General features: G+C 39.5%; 1 protein-coding gene across 14 annotated transcripts in view; it reads left to right on the plus strand.

Moving 5' to 3' along the window:
- Nucleotides 1-12,610, plus strand: part of tenm4 (teneurin transmembrane protein 4) — a 194,603-nt gene that overhangs the window by 97,841 nt on the left and 84,152 nt on the right. For all 14 annotated transcript variants that reach the window (XM_074640402.1, XM_074640405.1, XM_074640400.1 and 11 more), the window contains 2 exons: nt 8,330-8,494; nt 11,962-12,176. In XM_074640402.1, the coding sequence (XP_074496503.1) occupies nt 8,330-8,494; nt 11,962-12,176 (380 nt within the window). The remainder of the gene's footprint in view (nt 1-8,329; nt 8,495-11,961; nt 12,177-12,610) is intronic.

Here is a 12,610-nt window from a genome sequence, read left to right on the forward strand (position 1 = left end):
GATGAGATGAAGATGAAAACTGAGAAGAGCCTTCTGTGTGCGCCCTCTTGACTTTACTCGTTTGCTTGCTTTCCTCACTTCAGTTCCTCCTCACTGCACTGATTCGTTTAAGCTGAACAGTCAATTAGAGGAATTTCTCTCACCGAGGGGCTCCGCTGCCGATTCAACATGCTGAATCGGCCAAAAAAACTCTTACACGGGCAGACTAGATCCGACGGTGCACCACACCGCCGACAGACGCTCACCGATGGCCCCAAATTGTCCGACGGCCGACCGCCGTCTCGGTGTATCAGGGCCTTTGTGATGAACAAGACCAGAATAGGGAGGAGGGATAACACAAAGCATATTTGAAAGGAATGAGTGACAGGATTCAGGACAAAGGGTTCCTGTAGTGCGATGAGGGGAGAGAAGAAGACTTCTTGAAAAGTAATGTCAAACAGGTGTGTTTGACGTCTGGATTTAAATATTGTATAATACCTTTGTCGCCTCGATTGGCAGACAGTTCCGAGGATTTGGTGATCTACATGAAAATGCCAGCAATACCTTTTTCTTATTCAAGTAATGAAAATTCTGCCTGGTCCATTGTTCCAAATTCAAATAAGGAGTTAATACATACGTCTGTTTAATATATTTTCCCCCGTATATACATCTGATTGGCTTTGAATGCCTGTTTAACATATAAATGGACACACTGTTGAATTCGCTCTCACACAGAAAAAGAAATAGTTTTTTCAAATGGTGGTGAGAGCATTGTGGTTCATAGTCAATGAAAGAACAGCCAGATCCTTCTGCATGGCCTTCATCAGACAGATAAATGGATTCTTCATTGAGGACATTTGTTATAGATATGCATTATGCTGTAACAATCATGAAAGCAAGCGTTTCTGCTTCTCCTAGAGGCCAAACAAACTAAAATCTGATTATTAATTTTTTTGTCACCAGAGCCATTTTAATTGTTTAATTTGAAATTCAGAACAGCGTTGGATTTACAAAAAAAAAGAATCAGCTGGTTGCTGCTCATGGTGATTATCTACGTATCCAGCAATTTTAACTCCATAACGATGAGACGGTGGGTGTGAGGAAGTTTTGGTTTGGCTTGTTTTTGGCATCAGCGTTGGGGTTTGGCTGAAGTAGAAGTAGAGATACAGTATGTGTCTACAGTTTACTGCTTTGACTTGGCCAAAAGCCAGAGAGCCCCATCAGCCTGATAGTGCTTAATCAGACTGTGTAATTACACCCTGCAAAACTCCGACCATCTCCCGATGCACCACAAGTAAACATGTTGGAGACCAAACCTCACCCCAAGATCGGAATTTCCAATCAAGAGCGAGGGCCATATTTAATTAAAGGCTGATGAGAAAATACATTTAATTTCAAGTGCAATTAATTATTGAGGCCTGTAATTGGGAACTCTGGGTGAGATGTCTAATGAACCCAATTATGCCTCATGACAGATGTTTTGACTTGCAGCGTGGTTTTATTTTGTCACAGCTTTGTAAATCGGCACATTTTGAAGTGCAAAAAGGTCGGGGGTTTAAGATGAGGCACTTTTTTTCTCTCTGCGGTCTCTCGCTCATTAGCACATTTGTTATATGTCCCTCATTTTAAGGTCATCAGTATCCTCCTGTGTTCACTTCTATTCACCCTGGGTATCTAGCCAAGGACAAAGAGGTTGGGCCATAGAAAATTTCTCACCGCATGATCATCCAACCCAGAAAAGGTTTCTCTGCAACACAGATTCTGCCTCTCTTTCCGTACTTATTACTATACATTACTGCTTTGTTTGATCTGGCTTTTCATTATCCCAATGTGGTATCTGCGGTATCTAGATTTGTCAATACTGGTGTTACTCTAATAAAGAAAAAAAAACACTCAATCCGCTTGTTTGCGATCTTAAGGAAACACTCAACTGCTTTATGAATGTTAAATCAATCTTAAATATTACCCATATCTTAAGACCAAAACTCATTCAAGTATAAAACATTTTTCTTTTGACGCAATTAATTGATTTAATGGGCAAGAAAAAGCCTTTCTGCTTTCTCCCATTTCTTTAATTTAATCCTATAATACCTAATATTTATTGGAAATGATGCGTTCATGTGCCATGGTGCACAGCTACATACCCCAGCTAGGTCTGCTAGGTTCTAGTCATATTTTATCATGCTAATGATAGCAATTGTTTTTCCTTCTAATGTGACAACATGACTTTGCATGTATGGTATGAATGCAAAACAACTAAACAATATGTACTTTAATGTTATTGGCAAACTTGAAACAATGAACATTCCCACATCATTGCTACTAATTATTGATAACTAGCAAGTGCATTAGCCACATTTATTATACGGCGGCATCGCCCTGAAGGGGTTTATTTCACAACAATGACCCGCTCGCTGCACATTATCCCTTACATACTGTACTCAAGGTACTATTTATGTGTTGAGAAGCTCACTTTGACCACTTTTGGAAGATGGAGGGGACTGCTGTAGTTTTGATATAGTAAAGGCACAGACAATATGGACCTGGATTGGCTTCAATATACAGAGAGTTGTTGGACTACTCACCTACAGGAAAAGCCTTCCAATTTTGTTTGTTTTGTTTCTTTTAAAAAATAAAAAAAATCAGCCATTCCTCACTGCAGGCAAACCAGAAGAAATACTCCCTGATGCATCATAAGTGTGAAAAGGCTTATTTGATGAGAGACTGAAAAATGAAAGTATCAGACAGCTTGTAGTGCTTTGTTTGCAGAAAAATATATTATGGGTGTGGTGCTATGTCTGTAAGCTATTTACATAGAAATATATAATTTCGATAATTAAGTTCTTGCCAACATGTATATTGAAAAGATTAATTAACACCAGACTTCTAATGGCCCAATTGTGAAGGAAGAAAATGCATTAACCTCGTCAATGTTAACGCCATAATAACGCAAATTTGTTTTAGTGCCACTAATTTCTTATTCTTTTTAGGTTGTAGCGGACTCATACCACCATGTTATACTAGCTTGTCGCAAAGGACATTGGAACTCCAAACTTATGCTAATCCGATACAGTTTTAGGGCAAGTCATAGTCAAGTCAGCACACTGACACACTGACAGCTGTTGTTGCCTGTTGGGCTGCAGTTTGCCATGTTAGGATTTGAGCATATTTTGTATGCTAAATGCAGTACCTGTGAGGGTTTCTGGACAATATCTGTCATTGTTTTGTTAATTGATTTCCAATAATAAATATATACTAATATTTGCATAAAGCAAGCATAATTGTCAACCCCCATGTTGATAAGAGTATTAAAACTTGACAAATCTCCCTTTAAGGTACATTTTGAACAGATAAAAAAAAAAGTGCAATTAATTTGTGATTAATCATGATGAACTATGGACAATATTTTAATTGATTGACAGTCCTAGCCCAAACCCAGACATTGCCGTAACACACATTTGGTATCCCAGTCAGTCTGTGTTATGTTTGCTTTAGTTTTTTTCAGTGTTTTTTACCTCCGCCAAGGCCAAAGGCCTCGGAAGGTTATGTTTTCACCGCCGTTGGTTTGTTGGTTTGTCCGTTTGGAGGATTACTCCAAAAGTCTGCGATGGATTTGAATGAAGGGGGGGCAATCGTACTCGGGCAGCGCCATTCTAGTTTTGTTATGTTTTTTTGTCAATTTCAATTTTATTTATCTTTTTTTATACAAAAAAAAATGTTATACAAAAAAAAGGTCCCAATGCCGGAATTGAACCTGGGACGTTGCGTTTACGTATATGGCTACCAAGGCGCTCCTACAGTGCTTTGGTTTGAAGAAATACAGCATGTCAGTGTTATTTGCCTGAAATTTTTCCTGTACCTGGAAATTTGCAATAGTGTGGAAATGTATAATGATTCAAACAACACGATGTGAGAACGTTGATTTACACCGTAGGCTGCCGATGTAAGAGAGGTGGAAATGCAGTTAGGTGACAAATGAGCAACTGATGACTGCCATGTTTAACACCTATTTAAAAGAGATTAATTAACCATATGGTTGAAACATTGTTCAGTCCAAGGTGTATACAAGACTGTATTCTGTGCTGGCTTTTTATTTTTAATACCTCAAGATAGTTTGCTTTCTTTTAGATGCTCACAGTTAGATGAGAAAAAAGGTTTTCTGCTCATCATAGCCTCCCTTGAAGTGTGCACTAGATGGAAAAATCTCTTCAGATCAGAGGATAGAAGCACAGGAATCCTGGCAGATGACCCACAGCAATAAGCGCTGACTTCCTCAGATTGGCTGAGAAGTCTTCTACTACAGTACCTCTGTTCCCTAATTGGCACATGGCGTGACCCAACTTCCTGCCAAGAGATAAGCGAAAGGAGGGCACAACATGTGCTCGGGACAAAATGGGCGATGCTACGAAGTGCAGTACTCTTGACAGGTCAGTGGCATCGTTGGAACACAGACACAGCCTGTCTCTGCCAGTGGCCATCTCATTAGAAGTACCTTCTTATTCCTGCAACCTCTCTTCATTTCGCAGCCAATCGCAGCAGCTTTCTGAGTGTCATTGCAAAGTTTGAAAAGCAAGCAAAACAAAATCAGGAGGCTCTTCACTGGCTCGCGTCCAACGCTCTGCATATCATAGATACCAAGAAGGCGTTGAAGTAAATCTTTGGATTTAGGATGGGAGGAGGGGGGGACGCCTCCTCAACCATTTTCCATTAGAGGCCTCAGGGACGGATGGGATGAAGAATGGGGCTCACAAAGACGTGATTACTAGGACACTTGGAATGACACCGTGCTTGGTGACTTTGCGTTGGTTCTGCCAGCAACATTCACTGACTCTTTTTCCATTTCGCCAGTCAATGTAGAGCTACAAATCAAAAGGAATGTCTTTCTGGAGCTTACAAAATGACGACCATCTGTCTCTTCGCCGGTTGTCCTCCACCAGACACAGTCCCATCCACAGGCACGGGCCAGACGCAGAACAGATGCTGGTCATGCAGTTGAACTTTCATCATCTTATAGGGACTTTTTGTGTTGTGTTTTGCCCAGGGCTGTCAACGTTAACGCTACAATAATAACACGTTAACGCAAATTTCTTTTAAATGCCTTTAATTTCTTTGAGATTTTAAGGTTATATCGAGCTCAGTTTTAAAGCTAGAGTGAAGATACTGGCACCATATGAAAATAGAAAAAACCTAAGGAATCCATGAAAATGGGTTCTATGGGTACCAATGAGTCTCCCCTTCACAGACATGCCTACTTTATGATAATCACATGCAGTTTGGGGCAAATCATAGTCAAGTCAGCACACTGACACACTGACAGCTGTTGTTGCCTGTTGGGCTGCAGTTTGCCTGATGCAGTACCTGTGAGGGTTTCTGGACAATATTTGTCATTGTTTTGTGTTATCAATTGATTTCCAATAATAAATATATACATACATTTGCATAAAGCAGCATATTTGGCCACTCCCATGTTGATAAGAGTATTAAATACTTAACAACTCTCCCTTTAAGGTACATTTTAAACAGATAAAAAATGTGCAATTAATTTGCAATTAATCGTGATTAACTAGGGACAATCATGCGATTAATTGCCATTAAATATTTTGTATCAATTGACAGCCCTAGTTTTGCCTGATAACCACAATGTTGCTACCTATCTTTCTTCACAAATCCATGAAAATATTTCAGTATCCATGTGGTACTGTTTATCTAGTGAGCATCATGGGAAGTATTAGGTATTCTTTGAATGTGTCGTGCACATCCAGTTTAATAAAAAAAATACTCTTAATCTTGGGCCAACTACTTATAGAGATCTAAATGCAGGAACCAGGCAGGGTGGTGTTCTCTAATATATTTGCATTTGATGGACTTTCCTCTGGGAATGACCCAATGTGTTCAATTCATCAGACACTATAGCTTAGTTTGATCTGCCACTTGTCACGTTCATATGGTGGTTTCAGTCCATTTGAAGTTAATAGCTGAGCCTGGACGAGTAAACATCCTCTTATTCTTGGGGGATCACTTGCTGTATAGCTTTGAAGTGGAGAGCTATAATATGATATCCATTGCTTAATGAAGCAGCTTGGGGTATATGACTATTAATAAAACCCTTTTTTTAGTCTCTGGTGAAGCTTTGGCTGTTTGTACTATTAAAGGTTCATCAATCAATCAGTTTGCAGTCCTTGCTCTGAGAAGCAACTGATTCCACTGCACATTGCTTGAAGACGCACAGAGAACTGCTTATCATCTACACTTTTTCAAGTGTTTCTGTTGCTTAAAAGTTGTGTACAACATATTCCAATAATAAAAACAATAATAACTAGCGCTGCCCCCTCGTTTTGATTGTATTGGTCTTGGTCGACGAAAATGTCTTTAGTCAATTAGTCATTTTTTAATGCTTTTTCATGCTCAGTGACTTATGTCCAATAAACTGATGCGCACATCTCTGGTAAACACTTTCGGGGAGCTGTCATGCCGCTGCATGCGCACCCTACAGAGGCAGCCTGTGAAAAGCTTTCCTGAATGTTGCGGCAGCAGTTCAGATTAGAAGACTAATAAAGAAAAATGCACTGAATTCAGGTGAAGAAGAACCTTATTTTAAGTCTCATTGATTCAAAGATTTATGAATTAGCAAGAATATAGCCCACCGTGAAAGTGGTTCTCTGTTGATTTGAATGTGAAAGTGCAATAAACATATTTTGACCCTAAAATCAATGAATAATCGTGATAAATAATGATGATCTGAATATTGATCAAAATAATCCTTATTATCATTTTGGCCATAATCGTGCAGTCCTACTCCACATTATTATTATCTCCCGAACAGCAGTGACAACTACAGAATTCTGCTCTTAATCATATCTAACTGAAGCAAAATCGTATCAAATGGGGGTCCGTGACCTAATGTGTATTAATTTAGGGGTTCTTGACATGACAAAGGTTGAGAACTACTGGATTAGTCGACAAAAAGAGTCATCAGTTGACTAATTGGTCGAGGACAGCCCTAATAATAACAGCATCTGACCGTTAAACAATTAGATAGCGTTAGTGGGAGTTCCCTGCGTCTTTCCAGCCTAGCTTTTAAGGAATTAAAAATCTTTTATTGGCAGACATGAGACTGCAGGAAGTGGAACAGATCGTGAGTGAGGTGATATAAGAGGACGTACTTACATCAAGTGTTTGTGTATATTGTTGTCTCTAACCTTGCAGGATGACGGGGTAAACATTTTTTTGTTAAATAAAACACTACATGAGTCTATTTTACTTTTGTTTTTGTTCACTAAATCAATCGAATACAAATAGGTAACAACTATGCTTGTGAATCAAAGAAAATCAACTTTAGGTGTGATCAAACTTGTAATTTATGTATAAAAGTATAAGTTCTGTATAATGTAAGTTATATATAAGTTGTTATAGTGTATTCTTATGTTGTAGTGGTAAGACTGTTAGATATGTAAGTCCACTAAATCAGTTTTTGAAGTAATGCCGGGCACCGTTGTCTGGACAGTCACAGACAGACTTACTGGTGACATGCAGTAGTTTATGCTCTTATAAAAGAAAAAAAAAGAAAACACATTTGAAGAGGACTGGAGAGGTCTTACTCCAGCTTCGGTCTGAAACTGTCAGATAATTTCACTCTTTATAATTGGATTGCGTGGTTATTTACTTGAGGAGCTTAAGAGAACCAACAAACCAATAAAATAGCTATATTGAGTTTCTGGGCCTTTTCTGCTGACTGTTGACTTCCAAGGTGGCTTTTGCCTTGCTAAGCTCGTCTTGTCCATTTTCTTATTGGTGATCTGTCATGGTCAGCCCCTCCTCCTCTGTCCTGCACCCCACTGCCATTGTTCCAAAGGACATTTCTTTTGTCGACCTTGTAAAATACCAGCATGCTTCGTCCACTGTGTTCACATTGAAACACCCCGGTGTCTCCCTGCTGATGTGTTTTTTTTTCCTTTTGTCCCCTAGTTTTGCAAGGGAATGGAAAGGTAATGGGGTTGGAGAAATGACAGGGCACTGGGGATGGTCCACACCGATGTTGGTGTGGTGAGACAGATGTTGTCCAATGAGGTCAGGATAGCATTCATCTTCTAATCTCACTGCTCAGCACTTTTGAAGAAATGCCATTAACCATTAAACCATGTATTGTTCTTTGTTCTTTAGAGTTTACTTCCTTCGCCTCCATCTCACAGCTGTCACCTTTGGATAATTACCCCCCCCCCCCCAAAAAAAAGACAAAAGTTCCTTGGGAGCTTTTGGGGTTACTTTGTATTTTAGAGAGTATACTTTTTTTTGCTGAGATGAAATGTATTTCTGAGCAATTCTGAGGTTGTCTTATGTTTTAATATTTCAGCCATGCACCTTTTTGGATTAAACTGGCACCTGCAACCCATGCAGAGACAGATGTACCAGCTGTCAGAGGACAATACAAGTGGCCTACCTTTTCCTACTGACCTGGGCTTGCCACCACTAGGCAACACAGGCTTGGAAATACCCAACCGCAAGGGAAAAGACGAGAGTAAGTGGAATTTTTATGAGGATAATGTATTTTTACTTAACACACATAATCTTGTTTTTTCCCCCAAATAATACTTAAGTAATGCAAAGTTCACACTACACGACTTTAGCCCTGATTATCTGCTCCCCGTTTTTTGGAGCTCCCCAACAAAAGCCCCAGATCAGAGCCAGACCGCACATCGCCAAGACGCTCGCCGATGTCTCGCAGACACATTCCAGATATCTAGCATGCTAAACATGTGGACCTGTCGGGCACTCTGGCAAAGAGATACAGCCAATGAGAATGCAAGACACGGGTTAAGGGGAAACCTGTGGGAGGAGCGGTCGCCTGTAATAATAGGGAACTTGCTGTATGTGCTGGCTTTGCAACACAGAGCAAAGTTGTTGTTGCACCTAGAGGAATAGATAGTAAATAATACATGTGGAAACCAATGGAAACTGTAGGGCTGTGGATTGGCAAGTATTAGGTTATAGGATACGTATCATGATACAGGGGTTACGATTCAATATACTGTGATATTTTGCGATGCTGTAAGTAAGGCGATGTATTACGATTTTTTTTTAATCAAATTTTAGGAAAACTGTCATAGCATAAAGAACACACCACCATATGTATAAAATCTGAGTTAAAAAAAAGTAGAATTTTTTATGAAATCAGAACAATGGGATCTGCATTTGCATTTATCACAGTCCCTATAACATCCAACAGCATAGCACTACTTTGAGAGGGCACATACAATGAGATGGTGCATCTCTTTGCCAATGAAATAACATATTGAGTGACAGTTAATCTTTGCATCTAAACTATATAAACTAACTTTTTATATATAATTATATAAAAATCAATGCAGTGTTTATGAGAATTGATACAGTATCACAAAACATAATGTCATGATACTCTATATTTTCTTACACCCCTAGGAAACATGTGCCAACAACAACATCAGCAATGTGTCTAGCCCAGGGGTCAGCAACCTTTACTATCAAAAGAGCCATTTTAGGCAAAAGAAGAAAAAAAAAATCTTTCTGGAGATCTGAGATTTCTAGAATAAAGTCATAATAAAAAAATAAATAAAAAAATAATAAAAGTAGAAACATTACGAGAATATAGTCATAACTTTACGAGAAAAAAAACAACTCGTACAATTACTACGTTATAATATTATGACTTTATTCTCAAAATCTCTGTTTTATTTATTTTTCCTCAATGTGGCCCTAATACTCCATCGTACCGTCGTATCATAGACCTACAACAATGATAAATTAAAATTAAAATGTAAACAAAAAACAGAAAATAAATAGTATATAATAATAATAAAAATCCACAGGGAGCCACTGGAGAGGGGCTAAAGAGCCGCATGTGGCTCTGGAGCCGCAGGTTGCAGACCCCTGGTCTAGCATATGGTATTACGTCATTTACCGCGTATTTCTCGTGTGTATTTTCGTGACAAAACGTAGTTTGGAGACATAATCTGGGATTCCTCCTGGTGAAAGATCTTGAAATCCTGACACCGGACAGTCGTGTAGTGTGAAAACCACAACGACCTAAAGACTCCCGATTACAAGACCGCAAGTCATGTAGTGTGAACAGTACTGTGATCTGACGACTTTGAATGTCGTGTAGTGTGAATTTAGCATTACCCAAGCTAAATGCTTCTGATTGTTTTTCAGGATGATTTGCGTGACTCTGTGACTGTTTATTGCTGTTGCGCCCACATCAGAAAAGAACAACGTTGCATAGGGGGAAAAAAAAGTTTTTCAAATCTTAAAGTTTACAGATGACATTTTGGAGCTCAAGCAAGTTTGTTATTATTTTGTCATCCGGTTTCACATTGTGTTCACCCGTCTCCATGGTACACGAAGAGATCTGCATTGTAATCCTATGAAAGTTGTTGTAAGTGGGAAAGTGTTATTTGTTCCTGGAGGGAGAAAATGGGGCAGCTTAAGGGACTGAGTATCCAGGGGCTGGAGGGGGATTAGCCACTCTGTCCTCTTCAGAACGGATGTGATCCTTTCATCTCCTAGTCTGGGCTGCCTTTCCTGGCAGCCAAAGAAAGCATGTGCTTGCCCCACGGTACCAACTGCTCGACTCGAGGAAAGTTTGCTCTGTTCCATTCCTCGAACAAATGGGCCCAGATTTAACCATGTGATTTGCCACTGGCAGACCACAATAGGTAGGAGATGGGGGTCATTACCATATAGATGAATCCAGGAGTTGTCTTTTTCATTTACCAGACAGCAGTAAGTGTGTTTAGCTAACAACGAGCACAACTACAGCTGAGCTTAGACCCTGCATGGCGGCCGTCGCTGAGAGGAAATCAATAGCCATAGTTTTCTAAATAAGTCTCAGCGCTGTCACCAGAAACAATGATGAGCTATCTAATGTTTTATCAAGGTGATGCAGATGTGCGCCGTGTTGAAATTCAGGCATCTTGTCTTTCCATCAGAGCATTATGTCGTAGTTAAGCTTGCAGAACAACAACCATTTATTTAACCATGAGGCCCATTATCACTGTTCTCTGTGTATGATTTATTTAAACAGCCTGATGAGTATGCCATTAATGTGCCGCATAAATGCAAACACACCCCAACATGTGGAAAATGGGCCCGTGCGTCGCAGCATTATGTAAAGCCCAGATCTGGGAGAGTGTGTCCTGTCTACTCTGATGAAACCCATTGCCACTGATGGACTTCTGAGAACACCGCCATCTGCCGTACCACGTGTAACCTAAAGCCGTGTCTGCCACCAAGTCCTGGGGGTAGTTTGTATGGACGTCTGCTTTAGTAGACTTCGGCGCTGAAATTAGCTCATCTACACGGGCAAACAGATGTTGCCATTTCCACGGAGTCCAATATAAGGTGTATTATGGAGCATATGGGCAGTCTTTGGCAGTGGATGTGCTGGTACCTACCTGAGCATCAGAGATCCCTCGCTACTATAATTCCAATTTTCAATTTATTACTTTTACTTTAATTATAAGTGTATTTTATCAGTTGTATTTTCTCATATAATTTTCACTGCATACTGAACGTTCAACCTTTTAAATCCTATTTTTAGAATATTTCACCTTGATGAACAAGATTGATGAATGTCAGTGCTTTGAAATTATTTATTGAAATATATTTTTCATCATTTCATTTTAAACAGGATTTTTTTTTTTTGCTATTTCAGAAGATTCAACACTTCAGGATATAACTAGTATTGTGTTTGAGGACCAGACTGATGTTCAATTAGATTATTCTTAGTTCTGTATTCTCCCCCGTTGGAGTTTGGACTGGAATTGCTGGCGATGGTCACAGGGGTCATTCATAATATTATTTTTTTTCCCTCCGGCTGTCAGGGATGTGATTGAATATCTGTGATATGGTCAGACTATCGTGCTTCGGCAGACTGACTCTCCCTCTGCCCTCCACATGCTGGATTAATGGTGTGATCTTTTTGACCGATTTACTTTGTGTGCAATGCAGGCAAATTGGACAGCTTGTTCCCAGATGACAGCTATATAGATATGGGGGAGATTGACGTGGGGCGCAAGGTCGCGCAGCAGATTCCTCCTGGTATCTTCTGGAGGTCCCAGGTCTTCATTGATCATCCCATGTACCTCAAGTTTAATGTGTCCCTGAGCAAAGATGCCTTAGTGGGAATCTACGGAAGGAGAGGCCTACCTCCGACACACACACAGGTGGGAAATATTTGAACGTCACCGACGCTCATTAATCTGTTACTACATTTAATCGATTGCATTCTGTTGTGCTTATCAGTTATATGAAAAGAGAGTTGTTAAATCTAATGTTTCGGGGCCTTTAAGTTGTCATATTTTATTGTTTTCTGTAACAAATCATTACGTCTTGTTTGCGAAACACGATAGTAAACTGAGGCTCTGTGAAACAATTTACAATCATGTCTGCATTGTATAAGGATGCAGCTTTTTTTCCCTCATTTTTCCTCTGCCACAGAATGTAAATTAGGATATTGTTTAAAAAAATCTATCCAACCATATAGGATTGTTTCATGAAAAAAAAAAAAAAATTCATAAATCTCTCTATTGTATTATGAATCTTTTTCTTTGTTGCAGAAAGGATTTATGGCACATTTCTTTCAGGTTCAATATCATCA

Source organism: Sebastes fasciatus, chromosome 7 (genome assembly GCF_043250625.1).
Source record: "Sebastes fasciatus isolate fSebFas1 chromosome 7, fSebFas1.pri, whole genome shotgun sequence".
Taxonomy (NCBI): Eukaryota; Metazoa; Chordata; class Actinopteri; order Perciformes; family Sebastidae; genus Sebastes; species Sebastes fasciatus.